General features: G+C 36.0%; 1 protein-coding gene across 1 annotated transcript in view; it reads left to right on the forward strand.

Annotated features, from left to right (window-relative positions):
* Positions 1–26,429, forward strand: part of ACAD11 (acyl-CoA dehydrogenase family member 11) — an 88,039-nt gene that overhangs the window by 54,393 nt on the left and 7,217 nt on the right. The window contains exons 14-17 of the mRNA XM_032869689.1: positions 15,435–15,501; positions 16,317–16,402; positions 18,448–18,519; positions 19,404–19,558. Of these exons, the coding sequence (XP_032725580.1) occupies positions 15,435–15,501; positions 16,317–16,402; positions 18,448–18,519; positions 19,404–19,558 (380 nt within the window). The remainder of the gene's footprint in view (positions 1–15,434; positions 15,502–16,316; positions 16,403–18,447; positions 18,520–19,403; positions 19,559–26,429) is intronic.

Here is a 26,429-nt window from a genome sequence, read left to right on the forward strand (position 1 = left end):
TTCTCAGACAGGCCTACAAAATCCTGCAAGTTCTGCCTCCATCCCTCATTGCCTCTCGACCTTTTTTCCTACTACTTTATGCTTTGCTTGTTTGGTCTGCCACACCAACTTTCTTTCTGTCTTGGAATGTACCAGTCACGTTCCTTCTTAGGGCTTTTGTACTGGCTTTTCTGCTCGTCTGGAATGTGTTTCCTCTCAATATTTACAAACCGTACTCCCTCATCTCTCAAAGCTTTGTCCAGTCACCATCACCTCCTCACTGAGGCAATCCCTAATTACTCTATTTAAAATACCCCTCACCCGCCTATACTCCAATCTAGCTTAACCATTGTACTGATCCTCTGCTGATTTACTATATAATATGCATTATGTTTGCTGTTATCTCTTGCCCTGTATTAGAATATAAGCTTCATCAGGGCAAGGACTTTTATTTCCTTTCTTCATTGATACATCTGAAGTGCCTAGAATAGTGCCTGGCATATAGTCAGTATTTTAAATTAATAAATAATCCTACTTTCCCTTGTGATTATTGATCCATTTTACTTTCCCTTGATGCTCTGCTTCTTTTATGACTCATCTATAACAACAGCCTCCATAGTTAACAATTATATAATCTCTTCATCTATATTATATGTAGATGCAATACTGACTTGTGAGCCTTTGTTCAGTGCTATTACTCCTATCTAGAATACTCCTCCCCCCTCCACTTTAGCTACTTCTATTTAGGATTCAGATTCAGGTCTAACCTTAATGTTACTTAATTCAGGAAGACTTCATTAACCCTTTTAGATTAGATCAGATGTGTATACTCTTTACTCCTCTAGTACTATCTCACTTTGTTACTAGTACTTAGTAAAATTTTCTATCTTCCATAGCAATCATGTGTCCTGCTATATCCTCAACATTTAGCTGTGTGCCTTACTTATGGTACCAGTTTACTGAATAATAATTAAATACGTGAATGAATGAGTGAATGATTCAATCAGTCAATCAAAGTTTAACTTATCCTCCACAGACTTACAAGTTTAGCAGTGGAGCTGGAATTTTTTTTTAAGATTTTATTTATTTATTTGATGGAGATAGAGGGCACAAGCAGGCAGAGTGGCAGGCAGAGGGGCAGGCAGAGGGAGAGGGAGAAACAGGCTTCCCACTGATCAAGGAGGCTGATGTAGGGCTTGACCCCAGGACGCTGGAATCATGACCTGAGCCAAAGGCAGACACTTAACGACTGAGCCACCCAGGCACCCTTTGAATCCTGGTAATTTTAAAGAGTATTTAAAAGTATTCTTTTCCTTTATTTTATACTCCCCAACAATCACATACTTTCTTGTAAATAGGATTATGATCAGTTATAATGCTATAATCTTTATATCTTTCAAAAATCACACATCATTTTTTGCTAATTCACATACATACCCAGGCATAACAGATAAAAGATCAAGCCTCTTTTGGTCGTATATACCACATGAAATAAGGTGAAACTAGTTTATTGCCTGGCCTTTTCCTGTATTTTCCTTCTCCCAGACAGAACTAGAAGAGGTGGTGTTGATAGGGGAGTCTTGACAAGATAGGAAAGGTAATCATATAGCTTGGAGATTAGGGAAAATCATCATTTACCCTAAGCAACTTACCAAAGTACTAAGTTGTTTCTTTCTTGCCCCTCCCCCATTTTTGGTACTTGTCTCCTATTTTTCATATCCCTAAGAACAGAATCTTTATGATTGCAACTAGCTGCTCACCATAAACTCTCTCCATGAAATGCCTTAACATACCAGTATCCCTCATTCCTGAAGAATCTCTCTCCACACCCATTTCTTAGCCTTCCTCTTGAAGTACCATTTTGCTCAGTGACAGATGTTTGGGAAAGCAATCTGGCTAAACTATATACTGAATTATCATTGAAAATATAATGTTATATTTTCAACATAATTTATATTGAAAATTGATATTGAGATATGCATTGAACATTTAGATAATCTCATGACTTCTCTTTAGTGTGCATATTACATATTAATATCGTATGTGAGTTTTTTACTTAGCATTTTCTGTTACTCCAGGTTCACTATAAATGTCATTTTTTTGAAGATTTTATTTATTTATTTGAGAGAGAGAGAGAGAGTGAGAGAGAGCATGAGCAGGTGGGGAGGGGCAGATAGAGAGGGAGAAGCAGACTCCCCACTGGGGAGGGAGCCCTATGTGGTGCTCAATGCCAAGACCCTGGGATCACAGCCTGAGCCAAAGGCAGCCATTTAACCAACTGAGCCATGCATGCATCCCTATAAATGTCATTTTTGTAGCTAAATAATATTTTGTTGTATAGATCATAATTTGTCTTTCCACTCATCTATTATAGGACTTGCAGGGTGTTTCTAGTGTTTTGCTATTACAAATGATGTTATAGAAAGCATCTTTGTAGATAATGTGGGAAACTGGACTTAATTTGAGAAGTGTTGAAGAATGTGATTAATCATGTGTAATTGTCTCTTTCTTACACAAAAGGTAGTGTTCTTACTATTCACAGTATAGGATAATTGTAGAGTTCTTCCAGATAAGTGCATAGAAAGGTTCCTTATTCTTTTTGGATGGGTTCCATTGTATGGACACAGCACAGTATATTTAAATAGTCTTCTATTGATGGATATTGGTTAATGTCTAATTCTTTGCAAATACAAAAAATACTACTGCAGTGAATAATCTTGTGCACCTGTCTTTGCATTCAAGAACAACTATATCTGTAGGGTAAGTCCCAGAAGTAGGATTGATGGATCAAAGAGTAATTGAATCTGTAATTTTGATGGATATTGCCAAGTTATACTACCTAGGGATATTACTTTGTACACCCATCAGTAATGAAAGTGTCTATCTCCATGGAACCTTGCCAATAGAATGAGTTATTTGACTAGCTTTGCTTTCTAAATGACTTGTAACAGATTCAGTACTCTTCCCTCTTCTTCCTGCCATGTATGAAATATTTTCCCCTGATTGATTTTTTTTCTTTTTAATGTACAGTAGTTTTATATAGATAGCACAATTGATGTCTTTCTTTTGATTTCATTTATCATTTTTAAGGTTTAAAAATTTTTCCCCATCCAGAGATTTCATAAATACTATTTTTTCTTCTAGTTTTTTATGGTTCGATTATTTAAATTTTTAATAATTTCAACTCTGGTCTATTTGGAATTGATTTTGATCCAACCGTATTCTGCAACAATGATAGAAGTAGTCCAGCATTTAACACTGATTGCATAATTACTATGTAAAACCTTTCTGGAGGTAGAATAAGTGAATTTCAAAGGGTGCTTCCCCCCATTAAAAATAACACATATTCCAAGAGAACACACTATATTGGGTTTTTTTCCTTTCTTTTTTTTTGAAAGATTTTATTTATTCTTTGATACAGCACAAGCAAGGGGATCAGGAGGCAGAGGGAGAGGGAGAAGCAGGCTCCCCAGGAGCCCAGTGTGAAGCTCAATCCCAGGACACTGGGATCATGACCTGAGCCAAAGGCAGATGCTTAACCAAATAAGCCACCCAGGCTTCCCTAATGGAGTTTTTTCTTAACTGTAGGATTGTAGATAAACATTTTTTAAAACAAACTTTATTTATTTATTTAGATTTTCTCTGTTTATTTGTTAGGGAGAGAGAGAGAACACAAGCAGGGGGAACAGCAGGCAGAGGGAGAAGCAGTCTCCCCACTGAGCAAGGAGCCCTATGATGCAGGACTCAATCCCAATGGTCATGTTTTTCCTCCATCTGACATTTTTCCTTGTGTTAGAGAATGATTTTGTTTGATAACCGTATGGTTTGTAAGAGCCTAAAAAATTAAAACTGACCAGCAAATATCAGGGAGATGTGATTTTCAGCCTGACTTAATTTTGGCACTTGAACAGCCTTGAAATACCAGAGTCTGAATTAAAAACAATTATTTTACATGTGCCATCTATTTTCATTCATGGAAGCCTGTGACACAACAGATATATTTAAATGTTTCCTGGCCTATTTGGATTTCCTCTAATATATTTCATCCACAACGTCTGGTATCCTGTTCGTTAACTAAAGTAATAAAAAAGAGGGTCTTCTGGATGGCTCAGTCGGTTAAGCGTCTAACTCTTATCTCAGCTCAGGTCTTGATCTCAAGGTCCAAGATCGTAATCACAAAAAAGAGTAAAAGCTCTATTTAGAAGAAGGATGTGTTTCAGCTGCTGCACCTGCCAAATTCTGCTTGTAGCTAAGTTGAGATGATATATTTGTGAGGGGTCTTTCCCATTTTCTGAAACATCAAGGTTAAATCAAAGTATCTTAAAATTTACAACCTATCCACTCACCCTTTTTTCCTCTACTTAATGACCCCCAAAGAAGAGCCAGTTTAGAAGTTTTATTTTTTAGAATCTGAATTGTTGGGGTGCCTGGGTGGCTCAGTGGATTAAGCCTCTGCCTTCAGCTCAGGTCATGATCCCAGAGTCCTAGGATCGAGCCCCACATCGGGCTCTCTGCTCAGCAGGGAGCCTGCTTCCCCCCTCTCTCTCTGCCTGCTGCTCTGCCTACTTGTGATCTCTGTCAAATGAATAAATAAAATCTTTAAAAAAAAATTAAAAAAATCTGAATTGTTTTCCATATTAGATTGAATGAAGCAGAATCAAAAAATTATTTGCCTTGTTTCTTGACTTTCTTCAAAATGTACCTGATGTCTGGAATCTATTAAGCACTTACTTAAAACTGTGGCAACAATTTTTCATGAAGAACAAGACAGGAAGTGCTATTGGAAAATACTAGAGAAAAATATATTCTGGGTGTTAGAAAAAGAGGGCTTTCAACTAGGTTTAGGGAATTATAGAAAAGATTTTGCTTTTGAAGGATTTAGCTACTGGTCATCTAAGTTTAAAATCCACAGAACCTTAAAAGATTTATCAAAAATGTCCTTGATTACCAGGATAGAAAGTAGAGAAAGAAAAGATCTCTAGTGCAAATAAACCCCAAATTGTGTCATTGTGTCCTAATCTGATTTTTGAAGTACTCTCACCATGGAAACAATGTAGATTATATACAGCAAATGACCCTTTTATTAGCCTGTGGGCCTTAAGGCTTCCTATAAATAAAACTTCAAAAACTCTAACTAGAAAAATACTCACTTGAAAATTTAAAAGGGAGCCTCTCTGGGAAAATTTTTTTTTCTCTAATTTCTAAGAATCAAAGCACAATTGCATATTATTGCACAGCCAGGACCAGTCAAGGGTATTAAAAAAAAAAATTCCCCAGCCCAACGTTTTCAGATAAGAAATTTCAGTTAAGGAGTGCCTGGGTGTCTCAGTGGGTTAAGCCTCTGCATTCAGCTCAGGTCATGATCTCAGGGTCCTGGGATCAAGCCCTGCATCGGGCTCTCTGCTTGGCAGGGGAGCCTGCTTCCTCCTCCCCCACTGCCTACCTCTCTGCCTACTTGTGATCTCTCTCTGTCAAATAAGTAAATAAAATCTTTAAAAAAGAAGAAGAAGAAGAAGAAATTGCAGTTAAGATCCATAATTCAGTGTGGATAATCTGTTATTTAAATAATCCTAATGTTCTTCAGGTTAATCCTCAAATTAGTGGAATTCAGTTTTTTATATATTAGGACCTATAAAAATCAGGACACACTCTTATAAAACAGTGATACACAATTTGGAAATTCAAACATGATTCAATAAGCAAGGATAGTCAAGTGGATTCACACTGATGGTATAATCTGAGACTTCTTAAAACTTAATTTTGAAATATGTGAACGGTAGGATCTTTTCTCATTACAATTTGGCAAATGTGGCTCCTGAAACATCCTTCTTTTAAAAAGTCCAGTCAGAACTGATTGAAAAGTAGATTCCATTAAATTTGAAAGAACCCAAATTGGGTTTTTTGTTTTTTGTTTTTTTAAAGATTTTATTTATCCACTTGACACAGAGAGAGAGAGAGAGAGAGATCACAAGTAGGCAGAGAGGCAGGCAAAGAGAGAGGAGGAAACAGGCTCCCCACTGAGCAGAGAACCTGATGTGGGGCTTGATCCCAGGACCCTGAGATCATGACCTGAGCTGAAGGCAGAGGCTTAACCCACTGAGCCACCCAGGCGCCCCAGAACCCAAATTGTTTTAAAACAATTATATTTTAATCTTAAATACATCTTTACTTTATATGTATAACTCACAATATAGGATAGAGGGGATTAGAATTTTAAACTCTCAGTTTTATTGGTTTTAAAGTTTTAGAGCTAAGATTTCTAATTCTGCTTCTTGTATGATCATGTTTTGAGGTGATCATTGAATTTCTAAAACATTAGCCGAAACTAATGATAGGTGTGTGAATATATAAGAAACTGCCATACTGGTTGTGCAAAAACTTGGTTTTGGCAAAGTTTAAAGGCCAAAACTCTAAGGGAACTTCATTTCTTGTGCAGTGGAGTTAGCACCTAAGATCGACCTCATAGATAACAGCTAAAATGCTACAAACAAAACAAAACAATGCTTGATGTTTTGATGCTGGGGAGTGACCCAAAGCAGGCTGATTTTGTAGCAGAGTCAAAATTTGGAAGATGAGACAGCAAAAGAGAAGTTTTTCATTTTTAGACTTTGGCTTGAGGACACAGTGTGGTTTGAAAAAGCTGAAGCTTCTCTAGAAAACTTGGGTCTTTGTGTTCTAAGCAACTAGAAGATAGTGCCTAGAGCCGCCGTCACTGCTCAAAAATGAGGTTGTAGTTTGGTTATTCCAGGAAGGTAGAGAACCATAAAAGGAGAGCTCCAGGTTTCACCTGTAAACTTTGCCCAAGTCTCTGCTGACTCCTGAATCAAAATCATGTAGTCGACTCAAAGCACCTGCAGCTAAATAAAAAGAATAAACTAAAATTTGATCTCTCACCCCACCTAAACTGAGACAGACTCTGCAGTTTGACTCTACCTAAGAGCCTAATAAGACAAAAACATCAACATGCTTTGAAGGGATTATAATAGAATCCAGAGTCTTCAAAACAAAAGAATCAGTCTCCAGAATACAATTTAAAATTACTCACCAAATGAAGAGCCAAATATAAAACTAACTAAAATATGGCATCATGGTTCATTTGTATATTTAAAAAATTATTTTCCTGGAATCTCTAGTTACCATTTTTCTTTCACTGAATTATTTACCTGTTTCATATTATATCTCCTCCCCCTTAAACATACACACATGTATGTTTAAGTTGTACCTGTAATCCTACTGAATTTTCCCTTTTCTGGAGACTTTTCTCATAGAGTCTTTATTCCTATTCCAGTCTGGACTGATTATCTTTTAGGCATACTTCAGTACAGTTATCCTGGAATTTTTACATATTACTTTCCTGGGATTGTTCATCTTTCGCACCCTATGACTTTTTTTTTTTTTTACTTCCTTATTTTGCTTGAGTGTATTCTTTTTAAGGAAAAATGCTTAAGTAAATAAAATTATCTGAGATCGTATGTGTCTGAATAGGTAGGTATTTATTTTGCCATGACAGAGATTGATATGTAGATGTGTATAGAATTCTAGATTTTTTTTTAATACTTTTTTTAAAAGATTTTATTTATTTATTTGACAGGCAGAAATCACAAGTACAGAGAGGCAGGCAGAGAGTGAGAGGGGGAAGCAGACCCCTTGCAGAGCAGAGAGCTGGATGTGGAGCTCAATCCCAGGACCCTGAGATCATGACCTGAGCCGAAGGCAGAGGCTTTAACCCACTAAGCTACGCAGGCGCCTAGAATTCTAGATTGAACTCTTTTATCTAGCATCCCTTGTTGCTGATGAGAAATCTGATGCAAGTCTAATCCTCATTCCTTTAGAGGTGGCTTGTTTTTGGTTTTTGGTTTTTTTTCTTTTTGAAACCCTTTAGGATTTTCTCTTTATTGTTGATGTTTTGAAATGCCTAGAGATGGATTCTTCTTGCCAGTCGATGGCCCTTTTAATCTGAAGACTTTTTGTTTTGTTTTGTTTTGTTTTAGAGAATTTTCAAGTTTCATTGATAAGTTCTTACCTTTATTTTTCTCTTCTTTTTTTGGACTACTTTCTCTTTTTTTAGACCTCTTTTATTGTGATCTTAGATTTTATATTTTTGCTTTAAGTGTCTCTTCTCTTTGCTTTCCTACTTTTGGTCTCTGACTTCTTCCTCTGCCTGTGGGAAATTTTCTTGATTTTTAGTGCTTCTATTGAACTTTATGCTTTAGCAGTCATATGTTAAGCTCTAAGAGTTTTTATTTTCTTGTTCTTTGGTTGTTCCTGTTTCACAACATCCTTTTCTGGTTTTATGGCTGTAATACATTTGAATCTCTCAAATTATACCAACTAGAATTTTTGTTGTTTGGTTTAACTCATTTGTTTTGTTTTGTTTAGGTTATCTCTGTTTCTTGTTTTATTTTGTTCCTCTATGGTCAGTTTTACAGTTTATTTATTTTGGTCAGTCATTTCTCTTTAATGCTGCAGGTTCTCTTCACGTAGTACAGATTCTTGGTTTTCTGAGCATACTTAAGAGAAAAGCAAGGGTAAATGGAGTTTTTCACAGAGCTCTTTCCCAGGCATGTTTCCTTCCTAGGTGGAAATTATATATAAAGAAACTTTTGGTGGAGGAGGCCTGGGATTCAGTTTAGAGTCACTGATAGGAAGCTAGTTATCAAGCTACAGACTCCAAGCTTCAAAATAACTTTATTCAGTTTTTTTTTTTTTTTTTTTTTGTTTTTTTTTTTTTTGGTAACATGCTACATACTTTTCTTTTTCAGGCTACATGTCATATACCTGCCTATGGAAGTGCCACGTGGTACATATGTCCACCTAAAAATCTTGAATTAATTCATCTTTGGTAGCCTTGCTTCTCAGTCATACCTTCTGACTCTGGGACCAGAACCCTCTCCCTTTGAAGTTTCTTACCTCATTTTCAAGACTCTGACTTCACTGCCCATTTCATTGGTCAGCTTGCCTTATCTACTTCCAGGATATTTATTGAAATCTTTCATCTGTTGGTGACCACCAACACCCCTAGTCCTATGTCTCACCTTCTCACTTCCTTTTCTGTTATGGTTATGCCTTCATTATATATCCATTCATTCATTCATTCATTTATTTATTTCACCATATAATGTATTATTTGTTTCAGGGATACAGATCTGTGATTCATCAGCCTTACACATTTCACAGTACTCACCATAGCACATACCCTCTGCAATGTCCATCACCCAGCCACCCATCCCTTTCACCCTCCTTCCCTCCAGCAACCCTCAGTTTGTTTCCTGAGATTAAGAGTCTCTTGTGGTTTGTCTCCCTCTCTGGTTTCATCTTGTTTCATTTTTTCCCCCCCTTCCCCTATGATCCTCTGTCTTGTTTCTCAAATTCCTCATATCAGTGAGATCACATGATAACGGTCTTTCTCTGATTGACTTATTTCACTTAGCATAATAGCCTCTAGTTCCATTCATGTTGTGGCAAATGGCAAGATTTGATGGTTTTTGATGGCTCCATATATATTCCATTGTGTATGTATATACACAGTGGAATATATATATATTATATATATGTGTGTGTGTATGTGTGTGTGTGTGTATGTATATGTATATATATATATATAAAACATCTTCTTATCTATTCTTTATCCATTTATCTGTCGATGGACATCTAGGCTCTTTCCATACTTTGGCTATTGAGGACATTGCTGCTATTAACATTCGGGTGCACATGCCCCTTTGGATCACTACGTTTGTATTTTTAGGGTAAATACCCAGCAGTGCAATTGCTGGGTCATAGGGTAGCTCTATTTTCAACTTTTTGGGGAACCTCCATACTGTTTTCCAGAGTGGCTGCACCAGCTTGCGTTCCTCCTAGCAGTGTAGGTGGGTTCCCCTTTCTCCTCATCCTCACCAAAACCTGTCATTTCCTGACTTGTAAATTTTAGCCATTCTGACTGGTGTGTGATGGTATCTGACTGGGGTTTTGATTTGTATTTCCCTCATGCCGAGTGATGTTGAGCACTTTTTCATGTGTCTGTTGGCCGTCTGGATGTCTTCTTTGCAGAAATGTCTGCTCATGTCTTCTGCCCATTTCTTGATTGGATTATTTGTTCTTTGGGTGTTGAGTTTGTTAAGTTCTTTATAGATTTTGGATACTAGCCTTTTATCTGATATGTCATTTGCAAATATCTTCTCCCATTCTGTCCGTTGTCTTTTGGTTTTGTTGACTATTTTCCTTTGCTGTGCAAAAGCTTTTTATCTTGATGAAGTCCCAATAGTTCATGCTTGTCCTTGCTTCCCTTGCCTTTGGCGATGTTTCTAGGAAGAAGTTGCTGCAGGTGAGGTTGAAGAGGTTGCTGCCTGTGTTCTCTTCAAGGATTTTGATGGATTCCTCTCTCACTTTGAGGTCTTTCATCCATTTTTTGAGCCTGTTTTGTGTGTGGTGTAAGGAAATGGTCCAGTTCCATTCTTCTGCATGTGGCTGTCCAATTTTCCCAACACCATTTGTTGAAAAGACTGTCTTTTTTCCGTTGGATATTCTTTCCTGCTTTGTCAAAGATTAGTTGACCATAGAGTTGAGCATCCATTTCTGGGCTCTCTTCTGTTCTGTCAATCTGTGTTCTGTTTTTGTGCCAGTACCATATTGTCTTGATGATTACAGAGCTTGAAGTCTATGTAATAGATCTTGAAGTCTGGAATTGTGATGCCGCCAACTTTGGTTTTCTTTTTTAATATTCCTCTATCCGGGGTCTTTTCTGGTTCCATATAAATTTTAGGATTATTTGTTACATTTCTTTGAAAAAAGTTGATGGTATTTTGATAGGGATTGCATTAAATGTGTAGATTGCTTTAGGTAGCATAGACATTTTCACAATATTTGTTTTTCCAATCCATGAAATGGAACGTTTTTCTATTTCTTTGAGTCTTCCTCAGTTTCTTTCATGAGTACTTTATAGTTTTTTGAGTACAGATTCTTTGCCTCCTTGGTTATTTTGCTATTTTGCCTAGGTATCTTATGGTTTTGGGTGCAATTCGAAATGGGATTGACTCCTTAATTTCTCTGTCTTCTGTCTTATGTTGGTGAATAGAAATGCAACTGATTTCTGTGAATTAATTTTATATCCTGACACTTTACTGAATTCCTGTTTGCGTTCTAGCAGTTTTGGAGTAAAGTCTTTTGGATTTTCCACATAAAGTATCATATCATCTGCAAAGAGTGAGAGTTTGACTTCTTTGCCAATTCGGATGCCTTTTATTTCTTTTTGTTGTCCAATTGCTGAGGCTAGGACTTCTAGTACTCTGTTGAATAGCAGTGGTGATAGTGGACATCCCTTGTGTTTTCCTGACTTAGGGGAAGAGCTCTCAGTTTTTCCCCATTGGGAATGATATTCACTGTGTGTTTTTCATACATGGCTTTTATGATATTGAGATATGGACCCTCTATCCCTTTCCCTTAAAAACCTTCTCCCTTCAAAACACTTTAAAGAGTTTTGGTCAAGAAAGGATGTTGTAATTTGTTAGATGCTTTTTCAGCATCTATTGAGAGAATCATACGGTTCTTATTCTTTCTTTTACTAATGTATTGTACCACATTGATTTGTGGATATTGAACCAACCTTGCAGCCTTGGAATAAATCCCACTTGTATAATCCTCTTAATGTTGTATAATCCTCTTAATGTACTGTTGGATCCTATTGGCTAGTATTTTGGTGAGAATTTTTGCATCCATGTACATCAGGGATATTGGTCTGTAATTCTTCTTTCTGATGGGGTCTTTGTCTGCTTTTGGGATCAAGGTAATGCTGGCCTCATAAAATGAGTTTGGAAGTTTTCCTTCCATTTCAATTTTTTGGAATGGTATAGGAGAATAGGTGTTAATTCTTCTTTAAATGTTTGGTAGAATTCCCCTGAGAAGCCGTCTGGCCCTGGGCTCTTGTTTGTTGGGATATTTTTGTTGACTGCTTCAGTCTTCCTACTGGTTATAGAGAGAGCCTAAAAGTAACAGACCAGAAAGGAACTGAGACAATATACAGAAATAGTTACCTTACAGGCAGTACAATGGCACTAAATACATATCTTTCAGTAGTTACCTTAATGTAAATGGGCTAAATGCCAATTAGAAGACACAGGATATCAGAATGGATAAAAAAAAAAATAAGACCCATTGATATGCTGTCTGCAAAAAACTCATTTTAGACCCAAAGACACCTCCAGATTTAACATGAGGGGGTGGAAAACAATTTACCATGCTAATGGACATCAAAAGAAAGCTGGGGGCGCTGGGTGGTTTGGTGGGTTAAAGCCTCTGCCTTCGGCTCAGGTCATGATCCTGGGGTCCTGGGATCGAGCCCCGTATCGGGCTCTCTGCTCAGCAGGGAGCCTGCTTCCTCCTCTCTCTCTGCCTGCCTCTCTGCCTACTTGTGATCTCTCTCTGTCAAATAAATAAATAAAATCTTTTAAAAAATATATTTTATTTATTTATTTGACAGACATGACCCCGGGATCATGACCTGAGCCGAAGGCAGAGGCTTTAACCCACCGAGCCACCCAAGAGCCCCTAAATAAATAAAATATTAAAAAAAAAACAAAAAAGCTGGGGTGGCAATCCTTTGACAAATTAGATTTTAAGCCAAAGACTAAATAAGAGATGAAAAAGGACACTATATCATACTTAAAGGGTCTGTCCAATAAGAAGGTCTAACAATTGTAAATATCTATGCCCCTAATATGGGAACAGCCAATTATATAAACCAATTAATAACAAAATCAATGAAACACATCAACAATAATAGAATAATAGTAAGGGACTTTAACACCTCCCTCACTGAAATGGACAGATCCTCTAAGCAAAAGATCAACAAAGAAAGGCTTTAAATGACACACTGGACCAGGTGGACATCACAGATATATTCGGAACATTCCATCCCAAAGCAACAGAGTACACATTCTTCTGTAGTGCACATGGTACATTCTCCAGAATAGATCACATCCTGGGTCACATATCAGGTCTCAGCTGGTACCAAAAGATTGGGATCATTCCTTGCATATTTTCAGATGACAATGCTTTAGAACTCAGCCACAAAAGGAAAGTTGGAAAGAACTCAAATACATGGATGCTAAAGAGCATCCTACTAAGGAATGAATAAGTCAACCAGAAAATTAAAGAAGAATTTTTAAAAATTCATGGAAAGAAATGACAATGAAAACACAATTGTTCGAAATCTTTGGGATATAACAAAGGCAGTCCTGAGAGGAAAGTATATAGCAATACAAGCCTTTTTCAAGAAACAAGAAAGGTCTCAAGTACACAACCTAACCCTACACCTAAAGGAGCTGTAGGAAGAACAGAAAATAAAGCCTAAACCCAGAAGAAGAGAAATAATAAAGATCAGAGCAGAAATCAATGAAATAGGAACCAAAAGAACGGTAGAACAGATCAACAAAACTAGGAGCTAGTTCTTTGAAACAATTAATAAGATTGATAAAGCCCCTGGCCAGACTTATCAAAAAGAAAAGAAAAAGGACCCAGATTAATAACATCATGAATAAAAGAGGAGAGATCACAACAAACACCAAAGAAATACAAACAATTATAAGAACATATTATGAGCAACTAATACGCCAGCAAATTTGACAATCTGGAAGAAATGGATGCATTCCTAGAGACATATAAACTACCAAAACTGAACCAAGAAGAAATAGAAAACCTCAACAGACCTATATATTTATTTCAATGGAATCTCAGGAGTAATGGGGGGCAAACAAATTTCTGCATTTGTGAATCTCTCCAAGTTGGTTTTAGAAAAGCTATCAAGGGAAGCATGGGTTGTTCAGTTGGTTGAATGTCTGACTCTTGATTTCGGCTCAGGTCATGATCTAAGGGTCGTGGGATCAAGCTTCAAGTAGGGCTCCTCAATCAATGCGATGCCCGCTTGGAATTTTTTTCACTCTCCCTCTTCCTCTGCCCCTCCCCCTTGTCATGTGTGTGCTAAATAAATAAATAAGCAAGCTACCAATTCGGTTTCCATTCTGAGCTCTAGCAAATTCTAGATTAATTTCTACTGCATGGTTTTCTGTTTATTTAGTTTAGTATCTCCTCAGATACACCAAAAACACAATAAGAGTACAGTTATGACTGTACATTGTTTCATTTGCTTCTTCTATAGAGCCAGAGATTCAACTATAAGGAATTTTAAAATTTCATTTGTGAGTCCTGGGGTTTAAAGTAAACCCCTTCTCTCTACCTTTACTCTTGACTTTTATCCTCTGTTTCTTTATCTCTGTTTGCCATGGTCTCGGTTTCTTGCCTAATCAGCAACATTCACAACCTTTTATTACAGTATCTTTTATAATTGTTCTATTTTATTAGTTGTTGTTAATCTCTTACTATGTCTAAGTTAAAAATTAAACTTTATCACATATGTGTATGTATGGGAAAAAAACAGTATACATAGGGTTTGGTCCAATTGTAATCTCAGGCATCCATTGGTGATCTTAAAACATATATACCTTGTGGATAAGGGGGCATTGCTGTATTTGACATAATTCCCAATATTTCTCATTGAATGGTCAAATGATTTCAGATCTCTTAAAACCATTTTTTATAAAAAGTTTTAAAAAAAGAATCTGATCATTTGTTTAAAGGTTTTGTACAGATGTGTTTAACTTAGTCTGATCCTGTGGTGTGTAGCCTTGTAATTAGAAAGCCAATTAAATGGTAGTTTCCCTGAGGGACAGTGCTTAGACTTAACGGGTGAAAAAGAAATGTAGTTTTTGTAAGAAGGCCCCTTTAGGAAATTACCATAGAGCTGTGAACTGTGATAAAATAAAAGTTTGCATTAAAATGGAAAGAACTTTAGATTTCAAATTCCTGACTTTTAATAAATAAAAAAATGAGAACCTAGGCTTATTGATGGTGGAGTCAGAGCCTTAAATATGTAGACAACTCCAGATAAATTATCCTCAGCTGCTCCTTAGTATGTCTCAACCAAATAGTATAGTCAAGAATAGGTACTGAGATCCTCAGACCAGCTCACCTTCACCCAACTCCATGGTGGGGGAAATGAGGTCTTTCTCAGCCACTGGCTGGATAGTTAATACCATATGAGATTTAATACTTTGTTGTTCATATGTCAGAAAACAGGAAATCTAAACAGGAGGAAATACACTAGAAGAATTTCACAACCTTTCTAACATGCCGAAATAGAATGAATGAGAGAGCCGTCATTTTGTCTTAAGGGTTGCAGCTGTTTCATGGCTTCAGTTTCTGGTTATTTTTGCAGCTCTCATTGACAGTGTCCACTCTTGGCTTTGCCTGGACAGTTTTGAACATAAGCATTTTTTAAAGAATTAAGGGTTTTCTTCCTATTTTTTTGCAAGATAAACTTGGAAGGATTAGAACATTAAGGGTGAAATGTCAGACTAAAAATTTCTTTTTATGATGTATTCTGCTCATTTTCCCCCGGGCTTTAGGAGCTGGAAATCCAAAGTGCACAGTTGCAATTGTTTTGGGAAGAACTAAAAATGCCTCTGCAGCCAGGTAATAAAATAATTGTGATTGAGAAATCCATTTGGGAATAAGAATTGCACTTTCTATCCACATAATTTACTTAAAATTTGTCATTTGGTCGGGGCACCTGGGTGGCTTCGTTAAGTGTCCAACTCTTGATTTCCACTCAGGCCATGATCTCAAGGTTGTGACACTGAGCCCTGTGTCAGGCTCTGCACTGGGCATGGAGCCTGCTTAAGATTCTCTCCTTCTGCCCCTCCCACCTCTGTCTCTCTCTCCCACTCTAAAATTTTTTTTTTAAATACACCATTTGGACTTACAAATCATAATAATATAAAATATGATATTAATGTCACATTTGTGTTTCACAGTTATTTCACTGTAAGATAATATTTAAGAAGGATTTCAGGAAGTGTTGCTCTATGTTCTTCACTGTGGAATTTCCTGCATTAAAAAGTGTTGCTGAATCCTCAGAGCCATTTGGATCAGATTATAAAATACATAAAAATTTTCAGAACTGTCTGTAAGTAATTAAGTGATTAGATATATAGATTAAAGTTGATAGAGTTACAAAATTTGATATTGTATATCAGTTCCCAGTTTCCATTGCTGAGCAACAAGAATCCTCAAATAACTAGCTTATTTTCAAAACATTGTTACTGTTCCAGATCACAGCCAACATCCAACTCTGCTTGATGTATGTCTTTTACACAATTCCCATTCCAGACATCATTGCTTACATGATTACATAATAACAACAAAAATGACAATTGCAACTCCACCTAGGATCTGTTTTATTTTTCCATTTAGCACACTTTTCCTAACATCTGTTTTTCTTTAACTAGATACAAACAACACAGCATGACTCTTGTCCCTATCAACACACCTGGAGTAGAAATAATAAGGCCTTTGTCAGTGTTTGGCTACATGGGTAAGTACTCAACCAATATGAGCATACATTAGCAAGCAGGACGACTGAAATATGCAGTAACACTTAAGGGAACAGATAGCAACACTTTAGGGAACACTTAAGGGAACAGTATTCTTAGAAGTCCTTTAGTGCTGATGAATATCTTCATATAAATGCTGGTGGAACTCAGAATAAAGCAAAGAGAGAGAAGTGATGCAGCATTGGACTTCATTTTGTTTCCTTTTTGGAAAGGATAGATTGTATTCAAGGAACAGGAACTAAGACTGATGCTTCTGTCATCCTGGAGAATGCTATAATGAAACAGACTTAGAAAAATATAATCTAAGTAATCCATAATAAAATTCACTTTTTTTTGAGAGCGAGAGCAAGAATGGGGGTGGGGGACAGAGGGAGAGAGAGAATCTTAAATAGGCTCCAAGCCCAGTGCTTAACCCAGTGCAGGGCTTGAGATCATGACCCTGAGATCATGACCCCAGCCAAAATCAAGAGATGGATGCTTAACCAACTGAGCCACCCAGGCACCCCAATAAAATTCACTTTTGTCTTCAAGTTTAGCTTTCTTAACCAACTGAACTACAAAAACTATTAATAAGCAATGAATTTTGACTGATTTGAATGCAAAACTTTTCCTTCCTTCTGTTCTTTGGGTGGAATTTCTAAAAAGCAAGGATACTTTTGTTTCCTGCTACCTACCTCAGGCTCATTGTTCATTGTTCCCTTGCTGCTCAGGTCATTCACTCAGCAAGTATTTATTGAGGGCTGATCACTGTTCTAGGTGCTTGGAATACATCAGCGAACACAATAGGCTAGGATCTATGCCCTCATGGAGTTTACATGCTAGGGGAAGGAGAGAGTAGCAATAACTATAAATGCGTAAATAATTAAATTACAGCAAATCAGCAGGTAAGTGCTATGGAAAAGTTTATTGAACCTGACCCATATGATCTTCTGTTGTGACCCTAGCTTTGTCTTTATTGTTGAATATGGCTAATAAAAATGTTCAATACCAGATGTAAGACTTGGAGTTTTGGAGAACAATTGACATCACCTCCCACAGGATGCAGCTGTAGAATATACCCACAGACTAAGCATAGTTTGCAAGATGGTGATGAACAAGCTCACTAGAGGAAATTGTGCATGGGGATTTGTTGGGTTGCAGAGCAATGGCCTGAAGACCCCCAAAATGGATTTATAATTTAAATTGCCTGGAAATCACCTCTATTGCAGAACCTGTATTTGAATTTTCAGTGAGACAAATTCACCAGCACCTCTCCAGCTCCCATGCCCAAGGCCAAAAGAAACAATTGTGGAGAAGATCAATTATTAATGTCTATTCTGACAGGAAAAGGGTGTGGAATTTGCATGAGATTATCTCCAGAACTTGATGAAGGGTGGGTGGGGAGCAGGAGGAGGGGTAGGGGGTATGATGTAAAGACAGAAATGTTCCCAGTCTCCATCAAATGCCAGCATTTCCAAGAGGCAAACATAGGGAACAAGCCTGGACTGGGAATAAACATACCTCAAAGTCTAGTCACTGCTTTGTTTTGAATACTGAGCCTGCTCTGTCCCTTGCAGGAGGCTCTTTGCCTCTTCAGGCATTGACTTACACAATGATAAAATAAGAAACTTGAATTACATTACTCACTTTTAATTTTTGAACCACTGGAACCTTTTTCTCTTTCCAAGCAAAATTTTCTATGGAAACCCATATATTAGAAGTCTCAAAGGAGAAGCAGTAATAAAATAATAGTAAGATAATCTGATTGGGTCTGTGAAGCCACCTTCCATTTTAGTGACTTCAAAAAATGAATTTGAAACTCTAGATCAAATGATTTCTAAAATCTCTTCTAAGTGGAACAGTTGATGAGTTTTCTAGGATATAGAGTGCTAAGGGTTCAGAGCTTGAGGTCCACCTAGGAATATCTGACATATAAGGCTCTTAAGTCCTACTTCTGAGTAATTTCTTTGAGTAATTATTAATTATATATGAATATTTTTTAGGTCAACTCATTTCGCTCTTTAAAATTATATTTTCTATTTTATAGATAATTTCCATGGAGGACATTTTGAGATTCATTTTAATCAAGTAAGAGTTCCTGCCACCAATTTAATACTAGGTGAGATAAATTGGAGAGATGATTCTCCAGTATTGTGTACTAAAATATTTTCAGGTCTAAATCTGAAAAAGATAAGAAATATACTTTGATTTAGATACTTTTCCCTCCTACTCCACTTAGAAAGCAACATTGTTCATGGTGGATTTTTTTTTTTACATGGAATAATATTTAAGTGTTTGATTTGGTTTTATATATCACATCAATTGAAAACATAGCTAAGTACAAAAAATGTACAATTCAGAGCAACGTAACTTTTTCCTAAAACATGACTTTCAGGTCTCCACTTGTTCTAAGAAAATCTCAATGTTCTTTCTGAATTCAAGTCTTATATATAAACACATTAGAAGCATAAATAACTTTGCATATTGAATGCCTGGAATGACCTCATCCTCTTGCTTACTAAAATCCTACCCAACCTTCAGAGAACATCTCAAATGGCACTTCTTTCAGAATGGTTTTGTGCTCTTCACCCCATCCACTCAACAAGCCCCTGCTGCCTGCCAGGCCCTCCTTTGCCTTTCTTTGTTCTCCTCCATATCCCTTATCCCTAGCATCCTTGTCCCTGCTTCTGGATTCTGAACTCCTAGTGTAGGGACTGTGTCTTATCTATCTTTGTAACCAGTGCGGCACTTAAAAAATATATGGATAGTTGGTACTCAAGAGACAGTTCCTGAATTGGATTAAAATGTTTAACAGTGGTAGTTTAAAAAACATAGAAATCAAAAGTTCCAAAAATAATGAACATTATTACAGAGCTGACTTTTTTCCTACCAGAATGCCACAATTCTCATTGAGGGGGCAGTTCATCGTTTTCTCAAGATTTGTGTAAATAACAAAATAAGTGGGCTGTGGCCACTTTCATGTTCTTTCTTTCTTTCTTACAGGTGAAGGTAGGGGATTTGAAATTGCCCAAGGCCGCCTTGGACCAGGCAGAATCCATCACTGTATGAGAACAGTAGGGGTGGCAGAACGCGCGTTGCAGATTATGTGTGAACGGGCAACACAGAGGGTGGCCTTTAAGAAGAAACTGTTTTCACATGTAAGGATGATTATTTATTTGAATTTACTATAGCCCATGCACTCACTGACCTTGTAACAAAACAGCATTATTGATCTTAGGGAGATTTCCTCTATGTAAATAAGATGCTTTTTTTCCACAAAGTATATTTTTCTGTACTTAAATATAGTCTAATGAGAGATCTTTAACTTTGTGAAAGATTAAATAATTCCCAACGTGCTTCAGCACAGCACAGAGAGTATGGACAGTTCCTTCAACTTTCTCAGACTCTTGTTCTCTAGAGAACCTGGTACATTAGCACGCTCTGTGGATCTGAGAGGGCTGGCATAAAGAAGAAGGATTTGCCTTGTTCTTTGGCTCTCTGAAGGGCATTAGTAATAAGTGAGGAAATATAGGAAAATAACCTACAACTCAGTGAGAGGAGAGAGATCTAAAAAATGGAATGGCCTGCTTCTGTAGGAAGTGAGTTCCCTGTTACTGGAGAAATGTAAGTAGAAACGGGACCAATATTTGGTGGGATGTTCATGATTTTTTGAATTCCCATCTATAAGTTATGTACTATGGAGTCTGTTCTTTACAAAGCACAATAAACAATATAGTTACATGTGCCCAACATAATCAAAATTAGAGAATATTTATCAAGAGGGAAAAGAAGCAGTCATTCTGACTTCCTTGGGAAACTTTATAAGTGGGATATTCAAATCATATTCCAAAAGCCTTTCTTTTAAGAAGGCAAGAAAAATTATTCTTAAATGTTCAGTATTTAGGATTGCTAACATTTTAGTGTTAGGTCAAACGTAGGCTGATAAAATTGTATTTGTGTTTGCTGGACATGTACATTTTAGTACACTGGTCCCCTTGTACATTTGTGAGCATCTTTTAAAATTTCACAGAATATTTTTTACCTTAAATTCCTATAGACTGTTTTCTTTTTGTGAAATATTATTCAACATATCTGTGATTTAGTTATAACACTGTTCTTATGGAAAAATACAACCTATTTTATGGTGCACACCTAGGGATAATTTGTGGGGAGCCCCTTTAGTATATGGCAAGGGCAAGGAGTTCAGCTGTTGGATGGACACTGTGGGAGGAAGTAAAATAAGGTATCAACTTTTGGGACCATGGATGCAACTCCATGCTGCTCTGAGTAGGAGCTAAAGAGTTTGCTCATGGCATCAATTTCACTTCCTATACTTTTCTCTTTTCAAGATTGCCATCCAAACCCTGGAGCAGGATGCAGGGAGGACAGGGAGAGATGCAGAGACATCTTGAACACATAAAAGCACTCTCCTTAAGTTTCATGAGAGATGTTTTTAACACTATACCAGAGGGAAATTTCCCTCCTGCTTTTTGTAAGTTAATGTATCAAGCAGAACAAGCCTGAGCTTTTCAAAAACATGCCTCCCTTCACTGGAAACTTCTTGCATTTGGCACAAAGAAAATGATCTGGCAGAAGCAAAAGAGATGTTGAGGCATGTCATAAACAAAAATATGAGCCAGATTTTTTTTTTCAGTTTATGTATGTAACATTCCATTTCCCTGAATTTGAAGACTCTTTTCCAGCTGCCTTCTAAATTATTTCAGGCACTAAAGCAAAAAGTTCTGTATCAAAATAATGTCTTAGTAAATTAATCTGGCACCTCCTTAGAGCACTCAGTTTCTGCCCACTGAATGCTTTTCAGCAAATCAAGGGTCAGTAGAGACCCAACTGAGAACACTTTCTTTTATTCGAAAGCTAAAAAATAAATGTATTTGTGATCTGTTCATGAAGTTATAATCACCCAGCTTTATAGTTATCAAAAAGATACTTACTGCTGGGGCTTATTTGAAGTTGTTAATTTAGAGTCTTGGTTCAACCTCTAGAGTCATCCAATAGAAATATGTTCTAGTAACTGAGCATTTAAAAAAAAAAAAAAAGCTTTAGTTAAATAAAAAAAAAATTCTAATAGCTACATTTTTTAAAAGTAAAAAGAATGATGAAATTGATTTTTATAATCTATTTTATTTAACCCAGTATATTCAAAATGTTATCATTTCAAAATGAAATCAATATAAAAAGATTAAGGTATTTTACATCTTTTTTTAAAAACTACTGATTTTACTAAATTGGGTGTATAGTTTACATTTATGATACATCTTAATTCAGACTTGGCATATTTCAGATGCTCAGTAGCCACATGTGGTTATTAGCAGCTATTATGTTGAACATCAGTGTTATAGGCAAACTGATCAAATACCACCATTTAAGAAATGTACTGCAGCAAATATAACCAAGACTGTGGAAGGTTAATGTGGATCAAATAATAGCACTGTAATTGGCTGCTGATCAAACTTAACAAATTATTCTCCACTGTAAATATCAGTTCTATGATGAGGAATGGAAACAACAACAAAAAACTCATTATGGCCAACCAGAAGTATCTGTTATTATCTACTGAGTTTCACTGCTGAATCAATCCTGAATGTTCGGTTTCTTGTAGGATTTTATGATAAAGGTTTGGTCTCTATATTCTTTAGTGATATATCTCCTGTTTCATTCTTGACATTAGTAATTTGTGCCTACTTTTTCCTTTGTCAGTCTTGCTAGAGGTCTGTTGCTTTTACTGATCTTTTCAAATAATATAAAATATGTTAATTATTAACATACAAAACTATAAAATGTGGTTGTTATATTAGGGCTTAATATTAACAAGATATGTGTTTCATTGATTTTCTCTATTTTATTGACTTCTGCTCTTTATTATATACTTCCTTTTGCTTCCTTGTGTTTGTTTTGCTTTTTGGATTTATTTTGGTTCTTGAAGTGGTAGCATCCATCATTGATTTGAGACTTTTCCTCCTTTTTAATGTATGTTTTTGAGTGCTATAAATTTCCCTCTCAGTACTGCTTTACCTGTGTCCCACAAATTGTGATATATTGTGTTTTCATGTTAATTCAGCTCAATGTATTTTTCAATTTTCTTTGAGCCTCTTCCTTGACACATGAATTATTTAAGAACTGTGTTATTTAGTTTCCAAGTGTTTGGAGATTTTCCTGTTACTCTGTTCTTAATTTCTAGTTTGATTCCATTGTGGTTACAGAACAAACTGTATTATTTAATTTCTTACAAATTTGTTGAGATTTGTTTTGTGGCTCAGGATATTGTTTCTCTTACTGTTTGAGAACATTGGAAAAGAATGTGTATTCTCCTGTTTTGAGGTGGAATGTTCTATAAATGTCTCTTAGATCCTGTTGCTTGTTGGTGTTGTTGAATTCCTCTGTATTCTGGCTGATTTTCTGTCTAGTTGTTCTATCAGTAGTTGGGAGAGGGGTGTTGAAGCTCCAGCTAGGATTGTGGATTTGTTTACTGCTCCTTTCATTTCTGTTAGCTTTTGTCTTACATAGTCAGCAGCTCCATTGTTTGCTGCATACACATTTAAGATTGCTACTTCTTGATGGATTTACCCTTTTATCATTATATAATGACCCTCTCTGTCTTTGGTAATTTTCTTTGTTCTGCTTCATCTGATAGTAATATAGCTGGTCCTGCTTTCATGTGATTAATGTTTGCATTTTACACATTTTTTATTTTTTATTTTTTTGTTTTGTTTTTAGCTTGCTTATATCATTATATTTGAAGTGAATTTCTTCTAGTTGGCACTTAGGTGGTTCTTGTTTTTAATCCACTCTATCAGTCTTTGCCTTTGTAATAATTCATGTTATGACTTAAGTGTGCCATTTAATTTATTGTTTTATGTTCTCTGTTTTTCATTTGTTTTCTTTTTCCTGCATTCCTTTAGATTAACATTTTTAGAATTCCAGTTTGATTCATCTATAGTGTTTCTGGGTATACCTTTTTGTATAGCTCTTTTATTTTATTTTATTTTTTAAGATTTTATTTATTTATTTACTTGTCAGAGACACAGCAAGAGAGAGAACACAAGAGGAGTGGGAGAGGGAGAAGCAGACTTCCTACCGCCGAGCAGGAAACCCAATGTGGGGCCTGATCCCAGGACCCTGAGATCATGACCTGAGCCAAAGGCAAATGCTTAATGACTAAACCACCCAGGCACCCCTAGCTCTTTCAGTGATTAGTCTAGGTATTACATTATATAAATATATACATATTTGTATAAATGCATGTATTTTATCAGTCTACCAGTGTCCTCATTTTATCCGTTTGAATGGAGTATAGAAACTTTATCTCCCTTAATTTAAGTTGCTTTAACCTCCTTCATTTATAACTGTCTTCAATATTTCTTCTACATAAATTTAGAATGACATCACAGTGTTAAAATTTTTACTTCAACTGTTAAACATAATTTAGAAAATTCAAAAAGCAAAGAAAAGCCAATTGTATTTAACTATATATTTTCTTACTATGTTCATTCTTTCTTCCTGATTTCTTAAGGTTTCTCTTTCTGTTTAGGGAAATTCCTTTAGCCATTCTTTTAAGAGTCTATAGGTGACATTTTTGTTTGTTTTTCTTTATCTGAGTATATCTTGATTTCTCCTTCATTCCTGATGTATATCCTCGTTGGGTATAGGATTCTGTGTTGACAATTCTTTTCTTTTAGTACTTGAAAAATATCATGCCTCCTTCTTCTGGCATATACATATTTACCCTGTAGGTGAAATGTCATTCTTCTGGCTGCATTTACAGTTGTGTCATTTTTTAGAAGTTTAATTATGATGTATCTTTTGAATTTCTTCAGTTTATCCTGCTTTGCATTCACTCAACCTCTTGAATCGGTACGTTTTATCTCTTGCCACATCTGGGAAGTTTTCACTGCTATTTCTTTGAGTATTTTTTCAGTCTTTCCCTCTCTCTACTTCTTGGACTTTGATGACATGAATGTTAGATCTTTTGTTTTAGTTCACAGGTCCCTAAGACGGTATTCTTTTAAATATATTTTTCAATCTGTTTTCTCTGTGGTTCAGACTGGACAATTTCTATTGTCCTATCTTCCAGTTGACTAATTTGTTCCTCTTCCCTGCCATTCTGCTCGAGCCCTCCACTGAGCTTTTTATTTAAACTATTACATTTTTCAAGGACACCTGGGTGGCTCAGTCAGTTAAGCATCTGCCTTCAGCTCAGGTCCCAGGATCCTGGGATCCAGCCCTATGTCTGGCTCTCTGCTCAATAAGGAGTCTGCTTCTCCCTCTGCCTCTACCCTTGCTCACTCCCACACTCTCTCTCTCTCATAAATCTTTTTTAAAAATTATTACATTTTTCAGCTATAAAATATCTAATTGGTTTTTATTTGAATCTTTTACTTCTTTGCTGAGACTTTAGTTTCTTTGATGAGGCTACCTTGCAGAGGGTTTTATCATGAATAGATGTTGTACTTTATCTGCTTTTTCTGCATCTATGGAAATGATCATATGGTTTTTATCCTTTCTTACTGATGTAATGTATCACACTGATTGTTTTGCAAATATTGAATCACCCTTGCATTTGGGGATAAATCCCACTTGATTATGGTGAATGATTTTTTTAATGTACTGTTGGGTTCTGTTTACTATTTTATTGAGGATTTTGCGTCTATATTCATCAGAGATATTGGCCTGTAGTTCTCTTTTCTTGTGGTGTCTTTATCTGGTTTTGGTGTCAGAGTACTAATGCCTTTAGAATGAATTTGTAAGTTTTCCTTCCTCTTATATCTTCTGGAATAGTTTGAGAAGAATGGGTATTAATTCACTATATTCAATTAAAATTGGTGAGAGTGAACATGCTTGTCTTATTCATGATTTTAGGGGAAAAGCTCTTGGTTTTTCACCATTGAGTATGATGCTGTGGAGTTGTCATTTATGGTCTTTATTATATTGATGTATAATATGTATGTCCCCACTATACCCATATTGTTGAGAGTTATTATCATGAACAAAAGTTGAATTGTGTCAAATGCTATTTCTGCATCTATTGAGATAATCATATTATTTTTATCCTTCATTTTGTTAATGTGGTATACCCATTGATTGATTTTACAGATATTGAACCATCCTGGCATCCCCAAAATAAATCCCACTTGATTGTGGTTGATGACCCTTTATTATGCTGTTGAATGTGGTGTTGAGGATTTTTGCCATCTATGTTCATCAGGGATATTGGCCTGCAGTTTTCTTGTTTTGTAGTGTCTATCTCATTTTAATTTCAGCATAATGGTGGTGTTGTAGGAAGAATTTGAAAGCTTTCCTTCCTCTTTTATTCTTGGGAATAATTTGAGAATAGTTAATAACTCTTTAAATGTTTGGTAGAATTAAGAAGCCATCTAGTTCTTGTTTGTGGAGAAATTTATATTATTATTGAATCATTTCATTACCAGTAATCATTCTTCCTGACTCATTTTTGGAAGATTATATGTTTCCAGGAATTTATCCACTTCTTATAGGATGCCCATTTTGTTGGCATATAACTGTTCATAGTAGTCTCTTCTAATTAATTGTATTTAATCAATTTCTGTGGTATCAACTGTTACTTCTCTTTCATTTCTGATTTTATTTAGGTCTTCTCTGTTTTTTTCTTAATGAGGCTAGCTAATGGTTTATTGATTTTATTTCTGCTCTGATCTTTATTATCTCCTAACTTCCACTAACTTAGGTCTTTATTTGTTCTTTTCCTAGTTAATTTAGGTGTAAGATTAGATTGTTTGAGATTTTTCTTGTTTCTAGATGTGTATTACTATAAACTTTCTTCTTACAACTGCTTTTCCTGCACTTCATAGACTGAATCATTGTGTTTTCATTTTGTCTCCATGTATTTTTTAATTTCCTCTTTGATATCTTTGTTAATTCATTGGTTATTTAGTAGCTTGTTGTTTAGCCTCCACATGTTTGTGTTTTTCCTTTTTTTTTTTTTTTTTTGGTTGTAATTGATTTCTAGTTTTATACCATTGTGGTTGGAAAAGA

This window comes from Lontra canadensis, unplaced genomic scaffold (assembly GCF_010015895.1).
Source record: "Lontra canadensis isolate GAN:19392208 unplaced genomic scaffold, GSC_riverotter_1.0 scaffold38, whole genome shotgun sequence".
Taxonomy (NCBI): domain Eukaryota; kingdom Metazoa; phylum Chordata; class Mammalia; order Carnivora; family Mustelidae; genus Lontra; species Lontra canadensis.